Genomic DNA, 22,897 nt, shown 5'->3' on the forward strand with positions numbered 1-22,897 from the left:
GAACTTCAGCTCCAAACTAATTTAAGGCACATATCTGAATATGTATCATAATATTCAGAACATTTTGTATGTTGGTTTGCAACTAGTTACACAGTTATAATTGGCAGTGCACAATAAAGAAAACACTTTTTGGCACAACCCACAGAAAAAAAGGATTCCAGGCCAAAAAATGGGAATTCCCTTCTTCTTACACAAATGTTACACTATTATTAGTCAACATTAGAACTAGTTTGAGAGAAAATGCAGTTCCAACATAAGTAGAAGAAAACAGATCTGAGACAGTTTGGTGTGGCAATTAAGGTACTGGCCTAGAAACCCAGAGACTGAGGCATGAAAGCTGGCTGGCTGGCTGACTTCCAGCCAGTTACTCTCTCTCAGCCCAGCCCACCTCAGAGGGCTGATATTTGAGGAAAATAGAAGGAAGAAGGGGTATTATGTACAGTATGTTTGCCACCTTGAGTTATCTGTAAAGTAATGAAAGTGGAATAAAAATCTAACAAATAAAATAAATAATACATTTCTTTGAGTTGTTCTGTCCATGAATATTTTATATATTTTCATGCAATTTCTGCTTTTACTTTATGGGTTCCATCCTTTTGTTTCTTTGAATTATATATTAATTACAGTCATGCAAATAGTGCCATTAATTTAAGCCATATAGTTTAGTAACATCTGACATGTATCAAACCTTATATTTGTACTTTATTACTAGCATTGTTTTCATTAACTGCATTAGCACTGAGTAGACATTGACTATGAAATGGTAAATAGACTATATTCTTAATGAACAATGCTCCTTTCAAGTTTTACCACAAAAGGATTTGAGCTGTCCATCCAAACCAATATTTTTCATATGCAGATACTACAGAGTTATGATTAACCAATGCTTCCTGATGCATGAGTGCATTTGCAGCAGAAGTCAAGTTGGCTTATTTAAAGAACATATTTGTGGTATATCTTCCCTTTTCTCTCCATTTTGACAGGTGAACGGAGCATCAGAATATGTTAGTAACAAAGATGATGCTCACATTTTATGTTGAAGGATGCATTTGTTGTCCGAGCTTCTTCTCCAGTAACTACATTCCTGGCAACACATTGGAAGTTCCCGCCATCTTGCTGACGATCAATAGATGCAAATTGAAGGTTGCTCCCTTCCTTGAAACGCCGTTCTGTGTCCTGAATAGATTCCCCATTCTGTAACCACTCAAATTCAATGTCTCTAGGGTCTTTCACTTCACAGCGCAAAATGGCACTACGGCCATGCAAGGCATCCTGAGAATATGGCTCTTTAGTGAAGGATATCTTTGCTTGAGCCCCAACAGCTGAAAAGAGCAAAAGAAACATGTTACCATCTGATTAACTAAATAATTAACTTAATACAAAGCTTTATTTGTTTATTTAGAACAGTGGTTCTCAACCTGTGGGTCAGGACCCCATTTGGGGTCGAACGACCATTTCACGGGGGTCTCCAAACAATGCAGTCCGCCATTTTTTTCCCCTTTTCCTTAGCTGTGCTACTCCCTTTTATTCTATTGGTTTTTGAAAGCCAATAGAATAGACTCTCTTTAATAGAGTCTAATTCTATTGGCTTTCAAAAGCCAATAGGAATTGTCAAGGCTGTCTCTGCCCTGCTGAGCCCGCCAAAAAGTCCCATTCTGCAAATGGTGCTGCACCAGTTGAGTAGTCCTCGACTTATGACCGGTTGAGTAGTCCTCGACTTACGACTGCTTGGGGGTCGCGGCATTAAAAAGGTTGAGAACCACTGATTTAGAAGCTGCTCGGGTTCAGAACAACTCTTGGAGGCTTACACTTAAAATAAAAACAAATGAAAAGAATCTAATATCTGGATAAAGCACATATCAGGCAATCAATCAGGGTTCTAAAAACACCCTACTCCAAGGTCTAGGTGTATAGCCAGGTTCTTAAAGACTCCTGAAATTTTGTCAAAGTGGGAACACTAGGGATATTATTCTAGAGGGAAGGTGTCTCAACAGGGATAGATGACATTGTTTAACTAACTAAATCTCACCTTATTGGACAGGCAGAAACTATGGAAGATAGATTATCTGACAAATAACCTGATCCTATACCAGGGATAGGCTCTTTTATGACTTGTGTTCTTCAATACCCAGAATTCCAGCCATGCTGACTCAGGAATTCTGGGACTTGAAATTCACAAGTCATAAAAAAGCCAAGGTTGCCTACCCCTGTACTATACCATGGTACTATAGTATACCCCTGTACTATACCATCTTAAATTGTACGTGGAAGCTTACTGGCAATTACTGTGGCTCGCGGAGCAATGTTATCAAATGGCATGATGGGACATGTCCAACACTGCCTCCACTACTATGTTCTGGGCCAGCAGTAGTGTCTGAGAGATCTTCAAGGACAGATCCACATACAGCATTGTTATTGTCCAACAATGAAGGGCATGTGCGATTATTTAGAAGGCTTCCTGATCTAAGAATGACTACAACTATAACTCCAAATGAAGATATACAAATTACCCATTTGCCATAGGTGCCACTGCTCTTCGAGTCTGAAGGATCTCCAGACTGGGAAGTGCAACCCCATCAGATGCAAGGGGCCTAAAAACCCATAGCAACTCAGGCTTGGCAAGATTGAATCTAAGTCTGTTCCTTCCCATCCAGGCCCACAAAGCTTTCCAGGGTATGATGGCATCAATTAGCCAGCCTGGGATATAGAGGTGCAACTGGGTATGATTTGCATATTGATAATACTGAATTACAAACCAGTGAACCACCCAACAGTTTCATGTACCGTATATGCCGCCGTATTAGGCGACCCGGCGTATAAGACGACCCCTGTCTTTATAGCCGGGCCGCATTCCTAGAACGTCGTCTTATACGCCAGAAACTACCAGTATTTCCGGCGTATAAGACGACTCGGCGTACAAGACGACCCCCGTCTTTGGCGCCGATTTCAGCGCTCGCGGAAGTCGTCTTATACGCCGGCATTTACGGTAAATGTTAAAACAAAAAAGGGGAAGAATCTGGGTCCTTGGCCCCTCACTGATTACACTATTTATTGAGAAAGGAGAACACAGTACACCCAAACTCACCTCACACCCAGCAACCAACTCCCAAACCTGACAACAATCTAGAAGGATACTACAGGGATAACATTCTGCAATACAGGGTATGCACATTAATTTCCTAGGAGATGTACAATATATTGGTATAACATGACACTCAAACATTCCATTCAAATTTACACATTTAAAATGGAACAATTTGTTGCACAAAGAACAGTTTTATTTTAACAATAAAACTTAACAATGTACAATAAGTAAAATGCTTATGGTCACCAGGGCACCAATATTAACAAATGCCATACTCAGCAAGAGGCTCCTTTACACAGCTAGGGTTATAAGGCTAAGGCATCCGAGCTGGGTTGGATCATTTTCTTATGCTTGTTAGATTAAACATTTACACATTAATATCTCCATTACTCACATCTGACATATACAAAGAGACTTCAATGGCTTATTCAGATAAACCTACACAGCAAAAGACAATTGCGTTTCTCTCTTTTGCAAGAAGTTTGCAAAAGGAAAGAAGAGACAGAATTGCTTTTACTCAACAGCAGAGTGTTCCAGAAAAAAGTAAAAGAAATCTGATATCCTAAATTAGTTGGAATCTAATGTAGATTGACAAATGTGTACTTCTAATTTTAATTTAGTACTTACCTCCATGGACATATACATATATGAATACACACACATACACAATGCTTACAAATAAATCAAATGTGTTTATGTTCCATTACATATACAAACTGAATACTTACTGGGATGCTCATCTGGAAAATGCAAGTTTGAAGCTGTCTGATGTGATCAAATAGTATGTATTCATTATAGTGCTATTTATTTTACAAAAAACTTACTTTAGAACTTCACTGTGTACAAGACACGAAAAATTTTGTGTTTGGGGAGAAATTTTGGCCAAGTATTATTGTACACGTCAATACCAAAATCAGAATGCAAAACAAATGAGATTTAAAATTTAAAAATTAGGGGGATGCATTTGTTGCACTCTGAAACACTTACATAGGCTTCAATCATTTAAAGATGTCTAAGAAAAAGAAGAGAAATCACTGAAAAATCTGGAGAGCAGAAGAATGACAACTCTGGCTTGTATTTTGCTAGTTGAAAAATTTAGAGAGCCCTCTTGTTTGTATGATGTAGCAGAAGAATGATTCTAACTCTAGGGCTAACAGAAATAAAGCTTTCAAAAGGTAAAACAAGGTAGTAAATAAACAGGACTCTAAACTCAGTGATCATACAGTACAGATAATTCTTGCTTACTGACTGCCTTGTTTAGTGACCGTTGTACAATTGCTGAAGGTGATGAGAATTTAGTAGTATAGATGCCCTCATTTACAACTTTCACAGCATCCTTCAGTCACATAATTGCAGTTATAATCAGCACACATTTTCCAGTACCTGACCTGTTTTTTTTTCTTTGCTGAGCAGAGAAATTGGAGAAGGGATTACAAGAGAGTAAATAGACACACAATAGGGAATACATATTGAAAGTAATGCAGTGGTGTTTGCAGCCAAGTGCACTATGCAAATTTCCCACTGTATGCCTGCTTACTCTCTTGTAATCCCTTCCTCTCCAATCTCTCTAGGGCAGGGGTGTCAAACTGCCAGCCCATAGGCCAGATGCATCATGCCAAAATCTTGTCCACCCCATTGCCAGCAATGGAAAAAAAGTTGTGATACATCACATCATGACATGTCACGTGATGTTGTGAGTTTGACACCCCTGCTCTAGGGAAAGGAGAAAGAAATATCCTGACCCAAGGCCTGATGGAAGAACCACATTTTCAACAGCTCACAAAAGGCCAGCTTTCTTAGGTTATAAATGAAAACCAAAGTTTCTATTCTTATGCAATGCAGATTCTTTCCTGATCTGAAAAGTGGATAATTATCCATGTTTAAACTATCAAGTAACTCAGCAATAAACTACTGTCAATCATGTCAGTGAACCAATTAAAATTTATTAATTCCATTAGCACTCCCCTGGCATCAACAAAATAGATTCAGATGTGTTTCCACTTGTATCAATGAGTGACCCTAGCTAAAAGAGAGACAGAAAAAAGATCAATGACAATGAATGGCAGGAAGCAGCGGCTGCATAACTTGCACCTCAATAAGCATCCTAGGTGCCATTTTTTGGTCAGGCTACAGATAAAGAGATCAACAGCATCATGAAACTCCATGCTTACTCATTTCTATGTGGAAATTGTTTCAGGTGCATCTAGCTAGAATGGACTAGCTTCCTGCTTAGGGGAATTCACTACTAATACTCATGAACCAGGATCTACAAATAATTGAACTTTTTATACTCCTCAGATAACACGCTGGCTATAGAAAGGGAAACAAAGGGCAATTCAACAGTTGTGGCTCTTCATCTAATTTAGTCCCCAAGAGTGAGCGCTCATGTGGAACAGGGTCAAAGCAGCTTGGAATCTGAAGATCAGTCAGATAGGAGACAGATGCTAAGAGGCATGTGTGTAAATCATTTGTTTTTGAAGACAAAAATATAACGTCTAGGATTCATGCTCTACTGCTAAAGTTCCATGGCTTGTTACAGCAAATGGTTCTGTTTGTTGTTAGCAAGCTCATCTGTGAATACTAAAGGCTCTGAAATTCTAAACACAGAGAAGAGGGGAAGTGTGTGAAAGCAATTTGAAGTATTCAGTCAGAGCCACAAATGCTGAGTATGCAGATCTTCATAACAGCTGGTGAAGATCAGCAATTAACTCTTTTCCTCCTCTCCATTTTAATTCTGGAAACTGCCAAGCAATCAGTCTTCTAACTTGCAGCTGTCTGATTTCTTTGTTTCAGAAATGGATATATACATTTAATGTCTATGAGCCTCCTTCTCCCTAAGACAAATCAGTGTATGAATCAGATGATAACCATAGTATTTTCAAATAGGGCCTCTCCTATATCAAATCTGCATTCCAATCCAGATCAGCACATTTTATTTATTTATTTATTTGTTTGTTTGTTTATTTAATTTATGAGACTTATATACCGCTTTAAGTGCAAGCACTCTCTAAGCGGTGTACACCAGTAAGCAATGTATATATATATTTACATTGCCCCCAACAATCTGGGTCCTCATTTTACCTACCCCGAAAGGATGGAAGGCTGAGTCAACCTTGAGCCGGTGAGATTTGAACCGCTGACCTGCTGAACACAGTCAGCTAAAGTGGCCTGCAGTACTGCACTCTAGCTGCTGCGCCACCTCGGCTCATTTTCTCATAAAGTGGACTACTTTGAGAAGCTGAGCCACATTTTCTTCTGGTTCAGATGTGATACAAGTCAAATGGCAAAACCTCTCTTTCACAATTTGAGATTCTGGGGCATTTGTTCTACCCTTGCCCCACTCTGCCTACTGCCATTTAAATGCAAACCTCTTTCCTTTGGGCTCCAGCAAAGCATTGCCCTCCTTACTTCATACAAAAGCTCTTCACTAATGACTGCACCTGGTTGCAAAACTAAAATGTCTTGCCATTATTATAGTTTTAAAGAAGAAGGCAGATAAAGGAAGAGAACTGTCTTGGCAGTCAGCATGGTGATTTTTACAATCTCCTATTCACTGGCTGGTTACTGGTTCAATATTTATTAATGGGATTTATGGAGTTTATAGGCTGGTTCAGTATTTATTAATGGGATTTATGGAGTTTATAGGCTGGTTCAAACTATCATGACTTTGGGTAGCTACAATATTCACTGCCAGCTCCTAGCATTTTAGTATCAGTAAGGCTGAATGTCTATAGAGATTCTCAATCATCCAGGTCATGGTTATCTCAAAAGGTGCTTTTTCTTGGTGTTTTCTTTGAAAACGTTTTGCTTCTCATCCAAGAAGCTTCTTCAGATCTGAAGAACTAAACTGGGAAGTTTCTTGGGTGAGAAGCAAACGGTTTTTTTAAAAAAAACACCAAGAAAGTCTAGTTCCCTTTTTGGAAAAAATACCTTTGGAACAGTAGGGCTAAAGATAATTGCATAGCTGATTTAAAACTATTTTGGAGAATTAAAATATTGCTATGTGATACAGCATAAATGTATGAGTACTGTTCATAATTAGGTATTTTGGTGAAAAGGGAGGGATGGAAAGAGAGAGAAGAGGAGAAACTATCATTTTTGCCCTGGTCAGCTTATGGTCTTCAAATATATAGTGGTATCTTGGTACTCATCATTAATTCATTAGTTTCAGGACCAAAAACGATGAGTACCAAACATTTTCCCCCCATAAGGAATAATGTAGTGAGTCACAAGGTAGCTGACATCGACAAGTTCTATTTTGTATGTTGAGTATCAAACAAATGACGAGTAGCGGAACAAAATGTTCATGTCAAAATGCACTGAGTACCAAATATGATGAGTTTCAGAGCACTTATATACCAAGGTACCACTGTATTGAATAACTGAAAACCCTGTTATAGACTTTATGATGAAATAAAAACAATGTATATAATAATATATAATGTATTTAAATCACTCTTCACAACTCAAATTCCCAGACTGTCATTCAATGTTTCTTATATTTAATTTTTCCCGACCTATAGACATATCTTATTTTCTTATAGTGGTTGCAAAAGAATGCCAGAGGCAGTTTCCATCATCAACTGTTCTTCCCCCATAGTAATGACTTACAATGATGCCCTGTTTATCCATCAATTCATTGCAGCTGCTGCCTGAACAACAAAGGATGTTTAAGTATCTCAAGGCTAAGCAGCAAAGGGAAACACATGTTCCTATATTAAGATACACACGTGAAATCAGCAATGCAGCATATCAATTTCCATACTAATTTTAATGTAGCAAATGTTTGCCATCTAATTTAATAAAGAATTAAAAATAATGGGTGATAACTGGCCAACGGAACTGCAATAAATGTTGCTTTGCACATCAAGATGTATAAATGTATTTGAGCCTACTGTTTAACAAACCAAGAAACTGTATTTGCTCCAAGTTGTATGTTTTCAGCTCCTTTTAATGAATGTATTATTTCTTAAGAGGAAGCCCAAATTTTGAAATAAATATTCTTTTGCTAGATTTTCCAAACCATGTGATTTAAATTTTAAAACACTGATCAGTTTTTGCACTCAAAAAAAAATATCAAGGAAGTCTTACATACACATTCAATCTCAAAAAAGGAAATAAAACATGCATTTTAATTAAGTTCAAATGGAAAATCATTAACTAGATTTAAAAATATATAGTTCAAAACTATGAAATTCGAAAGAAAAACAAGTTCTCATATGTCTTTCTCTGGCCAGTAGAAGATCATGGAATCAAATATCTAACTTAATCTGATAAGAAACAGCAGTGATTAGATCAAAGGATATATTTCTTACTACAGGAGTACTGTACTAAAATTATGTTCAGAGAATATCAGAATCCCTCAAAAGTTTCTTGGAAATTTCTTAACAAGAAGATCAGAGGTAATTGAGCAGTTTCCAAGATTGCAAAAAAAATGCTGGGACACGAAAATTTTCACTTCAAGCAAGAGCAAGACTCTACAGTTCTGAACATTATCTTCATAATCTGATTTTTATGCAAAAACATTTCCTTGCTAGATTTGGTAATATGAGAAGAGTTTGCTTTAAGGTGGAAAATCACTAATCTATATCAAAAAAAATTCAATCCCATGATATTTTCGAGGAAAACAAACTAGATCAGGGGTGTCAAACTCGCAATGTCACGTGACACGTCATAATGTATCACGACTTTTTTTCCATTGCCGGCAATGAGGTGGGCACGGTTTTGCCATGACGCATCCGGCCCACGGATCGGCAATTTGACACCCCTGAACTAGATGGTCATGAAACATACTATACCAGTGGTGGCGAATCTATGGCACGCGTGCCAGAGGCGGCACTCAGAGCCCTCTCGGTGGGCACGCATGCCATGCCCTGGAGGTGGCAACCACCCCTCTTCAACCAGCCGCCCGGTAACTTGCCGAGGTCCCATGTGGCCGGAGGCATCCCAGCACAGCTGGTTTCCCTCCCCTCCATCCCTTCTGGTCTCGCATGTTCTCCTTTTCTAGGGCATGGCCCACTGCATCGCCTCCTCAGTTGTCAGCTATCCATCCAGCTCAGAGATGGCTTCTCTGAACTGCTGGCGGTGGGCTGCGGAGCTCCAGAGTGCACCAGTCGAGGGGCCAGCAGGCTGTGGCTGCTGACAGTCACTGTCAGCCCCTATGCGCTCGCTGGCGGGGCTGATAGTGTCCAGCAGCAGCCGTCCTGGCCCGTCTCGCCTTGCCCTGTGACAATGGCACCCCTGCCCTGCCTTGCCTCAACTCACCCCACAGGATGAGCCTCCTGCCCACCGGCTCACCTTGCACAGACCCCCTGGATCTCCCCCAACCCTACCCGGGCCCCAAAGGCACCCCTCCCCATGAGCAACATTGAGGTGACCATGCCCACCTTGGCCATGCCCATCTAGTCTGCCATGACCACCACAGTGGCCCACCCAGTAGGCCACGCCCACCAGGCACCCAGCAATAAATAAGTGGGTTTTGGGTTGCAGTTTGGGCACTCGATCTCTAAAAGGTTCACCATCACTGTACTATACTGTAACCAATGTCAGAATTTTTTTCCTTACTTCTAGGTTGGGTCTCTCTTTAATAAGCTAGCATCCATTACTTCTTGCCTGCCTTCTAGTGCTTTGGAGAATAAATAAATTTCCTCTGTGACAAACCTTCAAGTACTAGAAGACAGCTACCATTTATCAGTTATCATAACTCAATTGTGAGTTGCAGAAAATGCTAAACAAATACCTTAATACACTCTGAAACACTTTTTATCTTTACATTCCAAGTATTGCATATCTTTAGTATGTACTGAGAAGTACTAGATTTCAACAGTTGGAAAATCATTAACAAGCAACTTCCTAATATAGCTAAGAGAGGAAGCAAGCAAATCTAGTGTCCTGAACCTAGATCATGACATATATAGCCATCATCTCACAAATCAAGTGACTGGGTGGCATACAACAAAGCTAAAAAAAGTAATAATTAATAAATAGCAATTATTACAATAAAAAAATTATTAAAACTATAAAAATACAGCTAAGAAAGAAATAATGGGCGAAGGAATGCTAATAATAACAGAGCCACCTTACTAGTTCAGCAGTCCCTTGGGGTCCCCAGGCTTGTTGGTATAATCAGATCTTGAGGGATCTTTGGACAGTCAAAAGCAATATTGCCAGCCAATTAGGAGAAAAGCCCTTCTGAACGGTCATGAGAACGATCACGTTCATTAATTAATGTTACTAGCCTAGGAAGGTTACCATACAATTTGGAATCATCGGTATGTTCAGATAGTAAGTTTTGTTGGCTGTATTTAAAAATGTATGTTGGATAAGATAACATAACCTTTACTGTCATTTTTTTTTATTGTGGGCACAATGGCACACATCAAAATTGAAAGTTAGTTGAAGAAGATAACCCATTTGAAGAAGGCAATGTCTGAAAGCACCCAGTTATTGGATGGGAAATAGCAGCAGCAAAATTCTACACACATGCACATTATTCTCCCCTAAATTTGAGTATTTATTGTTATAGTACTTTTAGGTAAATAATTTTTATGTATTTCAAATAGATAAAGTGGGCTTGGCTTAACAAGCTATGAATATGTCTATAAAGATTCTCAGTCATCCAGGTCATGACTGTCCCGAAGATGCTTTTTCAAAAGGCAACTGGACTTGTTTTTCCTTGAAGACATTTCGCTTCTTATCCAAGAAGCTTTTTCAGTTCTGAAGAAAACTGAAGTTCTGTAGAGAAGGGGCGTTGTCTTACCTGAACGCCTTTTCTCAGTATGCTTGTCTTCTGCCCGTAGACTAAGTCAGCCGAATTTTTGCTCCAACACTCCTCCTGAGACACCCCTTTCCCAGTCTTGACTGAGGCAAAAGCTGTTGGCTATGTAATGTTGTGTTGGCTCAATCCTCTCCCAGCACAGGACCTGACTGGCCCCAAGGGCGGGAGTGGATTCTCCATCGTCATGCTGAGAAAAGGCATTCAGGTAAGACAACGCCCCTTCTCCAGCATGACGAGTGCAGAATCCATCAATGGGACATACCAAAGCCTCCTTGTCCCTATGGGTGGGGGTCAGTCTGGGTCTGTGTCCCACACTTTGAAACTACACTCTAGAGGACCCTCCTGCTGAAGGAGGCCTCCGCAGATGCGAACCTATCTAACGTGTAGTGTCTTATAAAGGGGGAAGGTGATGCCCACGTCGCTGCCCTGCATATCTCCTCAAAAGATGCCTGAGTCGCCCAGGCTGCTGAGGTGGCGGCGCTGCAAGTGGAGTGTGCAGTGATTTGCCTGGTGGCTGCTAACAACTGTCCCTTGTATGCCTCTGCTATGCACCTCCTAATCCATCTTCCAATTGTGGAAGCTGTGACCCTTTGACCTCTTGTGTGAGAGTGGAAAGAGACGAACAGGGCTTCCAACTTGCGGAAAGGTGCCGTTCATTTAATGTATCGTCTTAAAGCCCTGCGAACGTCTAAGGTGTGCCACTTGTGCTCCAATTCATGGGAGGGTTCAGGGCAAAAGTCTGGTAGCACTACCTCCTGTATTCTATGAAACAGGGAATTGACCTTGGGGATGAAGGAAGAGTCCAAACGTAGGACCATCCTGTCTGAGTGGAAAATACACAGATCCTCTCTAACTGGTAGTGCTGCCAACTCTGAAATGCATCTAGCTAAGGCAACAGCGACCAGAAAGGCAACCTTAAGGGTCAAGTATTGTTAAGGCGCAGGTCTGAACCAGTTCAAATGGGGGTAAGGTCATTGCCTGTAGGACCTTAGACATATCCCAGGAGGGATATCTGTGGACCACGGATGGACTGTCATTTGTTGCGCCCTTAATGAAGGATCAATTGTGCCACTGGATGCCTGGCCAGTGGTTCAGAGTTGCCATAGGTAAGAATGGTAGATAAAGCGGCCACCTATCTGTGAATTGTGTTGGGCGCTACTCCCCTATCCAGGCCCTCTGCTAAGTAGTCTAAGATCCTCAGAATCGAAATACTAAAGGGGTCTAGCTGCTGCTTTGTGCACCAGCTGCAACAATTTCTCCATGTGGAGTCATAGATTCTATTAGTTGTAGGCCTTCTAGAGATCTGGATTGTCCTGCTGACTCTTTGTGAAAAGGTCTCCTCCTCTAGGATGCTCTGTTCAAGTGCCAGGCGGCTAATTGGAGCCTTTGTGGCTCTGGATGAAGTAGAGCCCCCTAGTTGAGGGAGATTTGATCATGTGGAAACCCCCACGATGGGGATGTAGAGAGACATACGAGGTCTGCAAACCACAGTTGTCTTGGCCAATGTGGTGCAATGAGAATTACCTCTGCTTGTTCCTGCAATATCTTTCTGATGGTTGCTTGTACCAAAGGAAGTGGTGGGAACGCGTATAGCAGCCCCTCTGGCCAATGACCTCAAAGTGCATCTGCTCTCTCTGCCTCTGGTGACGGAAAGCGGGAGAAGAACCTCGGGAGCTGAGCATTCTTGGGGCTGGCACATAGGTCTAGCACTAGGTGGCCAAATCTCTCTGATGCTTCCCTGAAGAGAGCAGGGTGCAGACTCCACTCTGAGTGGTCTATTGTCGCCCTGCTTAGGAAATCCGCCTGATTATTTGCTTCTCCTGACATGTGCTCGACCTTGAGGGAGGTTAGGTTGTTTTCTACCCAGGTTCCAAGCGCCTGTGCTTGAGTCCTGAGAGTCCTGGATCGCATGCCCCCGTCAACTGATGTGGCCTTTGGCCGCCACGTTATCTGTGAGAACCAGGACGTGCTGATCCGCTACTGTGTTGTGAAAATGGCGAAGGGCCAGGTGAATGGCTCTGAGCTATAACCAGTTTATGTTTGTTTTAGGTCCTCCCTTGACCATTGGCCCTGTGTCAGCTGTGATTGTAAGTGTGCTCCCCAGCCGAATAGACTGGCGTCCGTGGTCAGAGTGACCCGGTCGGTCTTCTTGAACATGTGTCCCTTTCTGAGCCCTGGAGAAGCCCACCACTGGAGGGACTTCAGGACCCCTGGTGGCATCCTTACTCTTCAGTTGGATGAGCACATTCTCCTCTTTTGGAATGGGAGTAGGAACCACTACAGCTTTCTGGAGTGTAGTCATGCCCAGGGCACGATTGCAAGGCGTGATGTGGTTCGCTTTTTTTAATCAATTTGACTATGGTTCGAATGCTGTCTTTGTGACCTCGAGAGAGGTAGACCCTGCACTGTAGTGTGTCTATCACAGCTCCCAGATGTAAAAGACGGGTCGATGGGACCGTCTGACTCTTTTGAAAATTTACTGAGAAACCGTGTTCCTGAAGGGTTGTTAGGGTCAGTGCTAGGTCTGACTGTGCTGTCTGAACTGACGAAGATTAGATGAGAATATCATCCAGATAACATTGAATGCGCACAGGAATTGTTCGCAGGTGTGCCACGAGTTTTGCCAGTACCATTGTGAATACTCTGGGAGCTGAAGTAAGTCCAAAAGGCAGGGCTCTGTATTGAAAATGCTGCCGTGTGGTAGAATATGAGAAACCTCCGGTGTTCTGGAAGTATGGGAATGTGAAGGTAGGCCTCCGTCAGATCCATGGACGTCAGGAGGTCTCCCTTTCTGATGCTTGCTAATATTGACTGTAGGGTTTGCATTTTGAACTTTCTGTAAGCCAAGTGGATGTTGAGGCTTTTTAAGTCTAGGATTGCTCTCCACCCCAACCACCCCTCCGAACTCTTTGGGACTATGAACAAGCTGGAATAGAATCCCTGTCCCCGCTGGTCCTTCTCTACCGGTTCTATGGCCTGGATGTCCAGTAGATGTTGGATGGCCTCCTTTATAAGGTTCCTTTTGGTTGGATCCTTTGGAGATGGACAAGGAATAAAGCGGTTTGGGGGTGATGAAATGAATTCTAGTGAGAGACCGAATCTGACAGTATTTAGGACCCAAAGGTCCGTGGTGGCGGCTTGCCTTTGTGAGCGAAGAGAGCTAGCCTGCCATCAACTGGGGAGTCCTCCCCGCCGTCACTTGGATCATCGGTAGGGGCGACCTCCTGCTCCCCGAAAGGGCCGCTTTGATTGGAACTGTTGTCTGAATCTGTCCCTGTTGCCGGGTCTCTCACCCTGTCGGTCTGACTTAGGCTGATGGGGTGGGAAACAGAATCTTGTTCTGTGCCTGTGTCAGATCAAAAGGACGGTCTGCAGGGGTAGGAGGAGACTCTCCTCTCTGTTCTCCTTGTCAGGTGTGCCAGAATCTTGCGTTTATCCTTGTTCTCTGTCAGATAAGGCTCGAGGGCCTCACCAAAAAGTTGGCTGCCCTTGTAGGGTGCTGCTGCCAGCTGCCACTTTGCCTTCATGTCGGCTCTCCACTGTTTGAACCACAGCAATCTATGTGCTCCAATGTTGTACGCTATTGCCCTAGCAGAATAGTTTGATGTGTGCAAGGATGAATCTGACATGAACTACCCTGCCTCTACTAACCTTAAGTTCTCGTGAGTTCTCTCCTCCTCCGGTGAGATACTCACCTGGAGTTGGTGCAGCCAGAGTAGTAAAGTCCTAGCAAAAAAGGATGTAGAGATCCTTGATTGCCCACGCCGAGGTCTGGTGTGCCCTGTGGAAGATGAGGTCCATCTTCTTATCTTCTGATTTCAGGGCCTCCGCCTCATTCTCGGGTATCGTGGATGGAGAAAAAAGAACAGCTATGGGTTCATCTATTGTCGGAACCTCTATTACCTCCGACAGTGCTAGATCTATGTTGAACATTTTCTTGTCTGTTCCCCCCCCCCATTGGGAGGAAAGACCCCAGTGCCCTCATGTTATTCTGAACTGAATCAAAGAAGAGAGGAGGGCAGGGAATAAATTGTTGTGTGTAAATGGGCTGTGAAAATACCTCATTGTTTGTTACCTAACTATTTAAGGGTCCCTTCTGAGGAAGCAAAGATCTCTCAATCTTTGCGGTGCTGCTGGCCTTGTGAAGCAGGGGTTTGAATAGAGATGGGTTAAAGAGGCTCACGAATGGTGGAGGATCTGGGGATATATCCTCTTCCTCTGACAGCCTCCTGATCCATCAGGTCATGGTCTTCCGCAGGAGACCTCCTGCTTCTGGAGGACCGGGAGGGGGAAATTGAGTCCTGATACACAGAGGCTTCCTCTTGGGAAAGGCGGAAGCCACCCTTTGAAGCCACAGACCCTGTTCTGGAGTGATGGTGTCTTGAAGAGGCCATGGCCTGAGTGACGGCCTGAGATATCAGGGATTGTAAGTGTTCTGATGACACTGCTCCATGATTGTCTGAAATACGGGTGCCTGTTTCCGTCCCCGGACCTCCAGGCTCCTCACATAGGGGAGATCCGCTCCCCTGATCCATGTCAGCCTCTACTTCCAGAGGTTCCTGACTAGGCCTTCTCAGGCCAAATATTTCCTCCTCCTTGTAATTAGGTGGTTCCAGTCCCTCCTCCACTGAGCTTTGCCTCTTCTCAGCTCTAGAAAACTATTTTTCCAGAGCCTGGTGACGACGTTTGGCCTCGCTATCTGCTGTCTTAGAAGGTCTTTTACCAGATATTGCCCTGGCTTTGATCCTGCCAGCCGCCTCCTGCTTGGATGATTTTTGCCTCTTACGGTCAGGGGGCAAATGGAGGCTTCCTGCTTTGACTGGATAGCGTTTGTGTCTGCCATTTATCAATGGGATGTATCCCGATGCAAGTCTGAGAGAGAGAGAGAGAGATAATTTATTTTATTTTATTCAATATTTAATGATCAATATTATTGGATGGAGGCTAGGGATAGCAGAGGAAGATTCTGTCCTTGAATAAATTTCCTCAGCTCGGCTGAGTCCCCCGAGCTCGTTAGAAGCCTCCTTGCTCTCTGCCTGCTGGCTGAGTTCCAGGAAAAAAAAACTAGAAGCCTCCTTGTGTTCTGCCTGCTGGCTGACCTCCAGGAAAACAAAAGAAATGTGCGCGGCAATTTAAAGCTCCCTGCCGACCGGCTGAACTTGAGAGAGAGAGAGAGAGAGAGAGAGAGAGAGAGAACTATCGATGGAAGCCGTGGGAGCCCTGGCGCTCACCGCGGATCAGCTGGACTAAAAGGTAGAGCATGGGAGATCTGAGCTTCAGTAGGCTTCGGAGACCAGTTCATTGTCCGCGGGCCAGCTGGGCTTCCGCAGATCAGCTGGGCTTCGGGGAATCCCAGTCCCTGTGGCTGCTTAGATTTTAAAATCCTTGCTGTTCCAGGGGAACTAAGGTGATCCCTGTAGTTTGGAGGTGTGGAGGGGGATGGTGGTGGTGGTGGGGAATCCTCCCTTGGTCCTGGAGCCCATGCGGAGCCAAAATGGTGTCCGGCTCTTTGTTCACCCTCTGGGATCGGCTGTCCTAAAGGCAAGGCTCATGGCTGTGCTGTAATTTGCTACAATGAATTTGCCACAATGAAAAAGGCAGTGAGGAGTGAATCTCCGATTGTCCTTCGCCCCTTCCCTTTGGGTGAAATTAATAGAAGAATACAACCCGATTTAAAGTCCTTTAAGTCTGGAGCCAAGAAAAACCTGTCTGTCTGGGCTTGACACTAAGTCAAGACTGGGAAAGGGGTGTCTCAGGAGGAGAGGTGGAGCAAAAATTTGGCTGACTTAGTCTACAGGCAGAAGATTAGCAGAACCCATTGGTGGATTCTCCACTCGTCATGCTGGAGAACTGAAGAAGCTTCTTGGATGAGGAGCAAAATATCTTCAAGGAAAAGCAACGTCTAGTTGCCTCTTGGAAAAGCACCTTTGGGACAAGTTATGAATACATACATTCCTATTCAGACAATTCCAAATAGAACATTTCAGAGTCTCTTTTTTATTTTGCTCCCTCCTAGATTAACACAGCTTCCTTCAGCACAGGTCAAACATAGCCTGGTTTTCTTGTATTCTGCCACCTTTGTCAAGCTACTCTCACTGTTTGTTCTGTCCTTCAACATTTGCAGCCTTTTCCACCAGCTGCTCAACAGTTCTCTCTGGAAGGTCCTTAGAAAATATTACTTCACAGAAAGAATAGTGGAAGCTTGGAACCAAACTTCCAGCAGAAGTAGTGGGTCAGTCATCAGTAACTGGGTTTAAGCATGTTTGGGATAAACATGCCTATCATCCAATAAATAAATAAATAAATAAAACATTAAATTAAATTTTAAAAAGATTCAGAGGTCAGACTCGATGGACCACTAGGTCTTTTTCTATTGTTCTGCTTCATCCTGCTGCTGGACATAACATGTCTAGTCCACAGCATACAAAAACAACTCCAGGATTGTTCAACAATCTCATATCTATGGCTTAACATTTCTGACTTTTATAAATGTTCAGTTATAAGACAGGCATGTCTGCATCCAGGTATTTTACTCAGGCATAAAGTTTCTGGATATCTATATGGCACTGAAGCTGATTTTGGCAGACACACAAAACCCCTTTTAGCCACGAGATGACTAGAGTATTTTGTGTCCATCAGGGAAATTCACCTAGCCATACCAAACTATTTTCATGAACTTAATTTTTCAATGCACCAGAATTTCTCATCTTACATATTTTCTAAATGATAACATAAATTTCTCCTAATATAAAACCAACAATTTTAATCAAAACTAGGATTTGTCTATGAATTATGGCTCCTTTTATTCAGAGAAAAACAAGATGCTAGAACAAATGGCTGCAGCATTCCTGAATTGTTAATCTTTCTTTGAAAAAAGGAACCTCTAGACAATACTTCTTTTATTTCTCATTCACTGTTTCCTCTTTCCCCTTCATTTCCATCCAGCATTGTTCTTCTCTTTCCTTCCCTTTCACTTACCTCATCTTATGCTTTTTTCCTTGGCTTGCTCTTTTTGCTAGAAACAAGGGGAATGTATGTCTAATTGACAAGAAAATCATTTGTATCTGAGAGAATAATTGTTAATATGCAGATGAGGGAATTACAATTTTCATAAATTGGACATCTTATTTTACAAGTGATTAATTATCTAGAATAGAATAGAATAGAATAGAATAGAATAGAAAAGGAAAGGAACCTTGGAGGTCTTCTAGTCTAGCCCCCTGCTCAAGCAGGAGAACTTACACCATTTCAGATAAGTGACTGTCTAGTCTCTTCTTAAAAACCTCCAGTGATGGAGCATCCACAATTTCTGAAGGCTGATTTCTGTTCCACTGGTTAATTGTCCTCACTGTTAGGAAGTTTCTCCTTAAAACTTTGGTCAGTTTCCAACTCTTGTTTTCTAACCCTAACCCTCTGGAGCTTTGGAGACTAACGTGACCCCCCTCTTCTTTGTGGTAGCCCCTCAAGTACTGGAATAAAGCTATCATGTCACCCCTATTTCTTCTTTTCTTTAGATTAGCCAATCCCAAGTCCTGCATATGTTTTAGTCTCCATGCCTTTGATCATCTTAGTTGTTCTTTTCTGAAATTTTTCCAAAATCTCAACCTCTTTTTTGTAGTATAGTGGCCAAAATTGGTTGCAGTATTCCAAGTGCGGTCTTACTAGGGTTTTATAAAGCGGTACTAATGCTTCGCATCTAACTGGAGATCATCCAGACTTTTGGAGTACAGTGTTCCAAAATACCAGGCAACCACAGAAAAATCTACTTTTGAGCATACATCACTTTTATATCCAAAGGAGAGGGACTTGGAGCATTCCTTCCCTGCAGAGAAGGCAGATTCCATTTGGAAAAGAAGATGCCACAAATAATATAGACCCCAAACATATATGACTTCACAAATGAAAACCAACATTCAGAATTCTATTCAGAAACACACTGGCAACCAATACCCACAATATAGTGTAACTTTGCTATTTCTATCACTTAGCAACATGCAGGCTATCATGTCCCGCACTAACAGATGTTTTCAGATAATTTTTAAGGCAGTTACAAGTATAGTGAGTATAGTAAAGTATACACGTACCAATAATCCAATCTCAAGATAATGAAAGCATATGTGTTACCAGGACCTCTTAATCAAAAAGGATTGCATCAGCCAAAACTGAAAAAGGCTTTCTGGACGTGACTCTAGCTGCTACTCAGCTAGAAATTGCAAATCCAAGCAACTATTAAAGACAGGCCTACATCAGAGGAATCTGTCCAGAGCCAGTGTTGCCCCAAAAATAGTTTCTGGACAAACAACAACTTTGCCTTGCTAGGATTCAAATTCAATTGTTTCATTGCATCAGTCTCTCTTAATCCCTGAATCTTAGATCAGTCTTACCAAAACATCTATTCTCTAGCTATATTGTAATAAGAATTCCTCATCAGGTCCAGAAATCTAAAGTCCTTGTTGATGGGGGCTGGGTGAACAGCGATTATATTTCAATACATGACAAGAGCATCAGACTGTCATTCAATGTAGACCAGGTTACCACAAGAAAAACAAAAACTCTAAAATAGTAAATATAGGTTAGTGTAGCAGAATTGTGAAAGACTGAAGTATTTCCTTTCCTCCTTCATTTGGTTTATTAAATGTATTATATTAAAGAGAGTCAAAGTGAAACAAAGTTGGCCTTCTTTCTCACGCCTTTCTAGTTCATGCCAGGCTAAGTTCATATTTTCCTAAAAGCTGTGGCATACTTTCTTCAAGGCCACCTCTATACTTTTCTGGAGGAAGATGCCTCAATCTGAAAATAAGGTTCTTTTTAAATTCCTTAAAATCACTGTGGGAAGAATCCAGAGAAAGAAATATTTTGGGAAATATTAAAAAGGCAGAATATATTTCTCCAGAGGAATAATGGAGAAGATCTTTAAAAAGGCAGAAACTTCTTCCTCCCCCCAGCCAGGAAACTCAGAAGAAACCAGCTTTTAGAAATGCAGATGTAATAATCCATTCAGGAAGGTTGGGGAAGGTAGAAGCTATGAGATTAGGAAGACAAAGACCTCTAAAATCTACATACCCCACCCAAATTCTAAAAGACATGACCTTTGGGGACATAATAGGTTTAACTCACCAATACCAAAAGGGCACACTCAGACTCAGGTCAAAGTACATGATACAGGAAATACAAAGCCTCAAACAGGAACAGGAAACAACTTCAAGAGCCCCAGAAAGTATAAAAACCCACCATTCCCAGCAACATGTGGTCAGCTTTCCCAGAGTCATGCTTCTGTCTGGTTTTGTTCTTCAATAAACTACAACCTTCTTTCTAAAGCAGTTTCCATTTTGTTTATTCCCAGTTTGGACTGGAATCTGATGAAGATTTTTCTTTCTACATCACTGTTAAAGGAGTTTCTCAGTTTTGGCTGATGGTGCAGTATCTTATAATCTATTAGCAAGCCTATGTGGTTAATCTGTTTCAGGACAGAAATGGAGGCCAAGGCAGTAAAGCTCATTTTGCTATGATCACATCTTGAAGCAATTGGATTATTTTTGTCTCAGCAACTTCCTAACAGACATAGTTGAAGAATGTAACTATTCCCACAAGACAATCCACTAGGGCTCCTTGTTGTCTCTGCAGTGATCAACCTTATCTATAATGCTTCTTGGGGGGGGGGGGGACTGCCAAACAAAAACAGAAGAATCAATTGACAAATAAATATATTATTGTTGCACAAAGCTTCTGTGAATACTTCTTTATTGGTTTATTAAACCATTTGTAAAAACAATAAAGGTGGGAAATAAATAAATGCATGAGTCAACTGACAAGGAGTTAAGTGATTTTTAAAACATTTTGCAAATTCAGAATTAAATATTAATTTAACTTAGAATATAAAGACTTCATGTGGGCTTGCAAATATTTCTTCTTTCTTGTACATTCAGGATACAAGACTAGCTTTAAAACCAAGAGGAGAAAGAGCCCTTGTTTTATATAACCAATAAAAACTAGTTCAAAAAGAACATATTTCAGATGTTGCTTATATCTTGGACAGATGTTATAAAGTAACAGGTCCCAGAGTTGATGAGACGCAGTGCTGCCTTTTATCCCTGCTACGGCACTGTGTTACACAAACATCATGTAATTATAAACTACAATTGTCTTCTCTCTTTAGTACAAGCACACACACTATATGTATAATTTAGATCTTTATTTTTTCACCACAGATGTTGGTAATTAACAGAAGAGAACAAAACAAAAGTTACTACTAAAAGCAGTATAGGAGAGAAGCCCTAATTTCAAATTACTACCACCTCTGCAGCATTCAGACCTGGGAACATGGCCCAAAATGAAACAGGGTGAATCAGAGACTGAATTTATATATTGGCTTGAATTAATCAACATCAGTTCTTTTTGACAGCAGGCTTCCAAGATATCTGGCTGCATTTTTTCCTTTCAAGTTCTGGAGTACACTGTAATATTTCACAGTTAAATAATTTATAATACTATAGTTTCATAATCAGCAAGCAGAAATAAATAATTTGCCTCCATATATTGCAGGGATAAGAAAACAAACATTCAGTCTTCTTGAAAACTATGCCAACCCTCCCTTCCACACACTATTTGGAATAATATATGATATTCCTCTTCATTTTTGTTAATATGTTTAGTCTATACTTCCATGTACCTTTGAAATGTTTAAACTTTTAATTGTAGCTTCTATTTTTACAGAACTTGCTGAAAAGACCAAAGTTTTGATTATTAATAAAATACAAATGAAAAATATGACTTATGAATGTTTTTCACAGTTACAACTTTTGTAGCATCCCCATGATCATGTGATCAAAATTCAGATGTTTGGCAACTGACTCATATTTATGACAGTTGCTGTGTTCCAAGGTCATGTGATCACCTTCTGACTAAGCAAAGTCAATGGAAAACCAGATTCACTTAACAACTGTGGCAAGAAAGATTGTAAAATGAGACAAAACTCACTTAACAAATTTTTCACTTAACAAATTTTGCTCTCAATTGTGGTCGTAAATTAAAGACTACCTGTATTGATAGTCATATTAACAATTGTTAATTAATTTCCAAAATATAACAACTTGGGAAGTAATTTACACATGCATGGAAACAAATTCAAATTATAGTTGTAAATGCTTCCTGAAAATTCAGAAAAACAAATGACAAAATTATAATCCTCAATCTTCAAACTTTATACATCTTTATATGTCAAAACTGCTGCTATAAATACTCCAATTTATAGAATAATTGGACTTAAACTCATACATTAATAAAATGCGGTTAGTACTAAAAATTCTTGGTCTCTCTATAAAATATATCATTACCTACTAAAAAAAAACCTTATGTTTTCCTCCCTCTCCTATAATTTAAGTTATTTATTATGAATTTTATAAGAGGCTCTAAAACCAAGATTTTTTTTTAAAGGTAGGGGCGTGTAAAGGTAAAATATCCCTTGCCTTAAACTTGATTTATTTTATTTTTAAATATACTTAACCACCTTAATATTCACTTGTGACTTAGATAATTTGCTTGGGCAAATATTTATGAAGGAAATAGAAGAAATACTACATTCTTTTGCTATGCTATTCAACAATTTCAAATGGTAATTGAAATTTGAAAATGGTTCAGATGGTTATATCATTCCAATTTTCTAACAACTGGAACATTATTTATGAATTCTTTGATGCTATCATACAAATAATCCTAAGTGGCAGTCAGAGACATTTGCCAGTGGCACAAAGAGCAAGAACCTGGAAAAGCTCAGAAGTCACATAGTAAAGACAGAAGTAACCCTAAGAATATTGTTTAGGAAACACTTTCATGTGCTTCTGCTAATCAAGCAGAAATTGAATTAGAATGATACATCTTACAACTGGAGCTGATCAATAGCAAGTTAACTTTGAAGATGAACACTCTTTCTTTAATCATCCCCTTAATATCAGGGTACTTTATGATGTATCTTAGTCTACTACTATGAGAGACAGGTTTTTTTATATTCAGTATAGAGGCCAAACAATGGAAGTTAT

At 40.9% G+C, this 22,897-nt stretch overlaps 1 protein-coding gene across 1 annotated transcript in view; it reads right to left on the reverse strand.

Annotated features, from left to right (window-relative positions):
* Positions 1–22,897, reverse strand: part of PTK7 (protein tyrosine kinase 7 (inactive)) — a 93,016-nt gene that overhangs the window by 28,115 nt on the left and 42,004 nt on the right. The window contains exon 2 of the mRNA XM_039324563.1: positions 1,029–1,322. Coding sequence (XP_039180497.1) covers positions 1,029–1,322 — 294 coding nt within the window. The remainder of the gene's footprint in view (positions 1–1,028; positions 1,323–22,897) is intronic.

The sequence above is a fragment of the Crotalus tigris genome, unplaced genomic scaffold (assembly GCF_016545835.1).
Source record: "Crotalus tigris isolate CLP2741 ecotype Arizona unplaced genomic scaffold, ASM1654583v1 scf7180000024302.2721777, whole genome shotgun sequence".
In the NCBI taxonomy this organism is placed as follows: domain Eukaryota; kingdom Metazoa; phylum Chordata; class Lepidosauria; order Squamata; family Viperidae; genus Crotalus; species Crotalus tigris.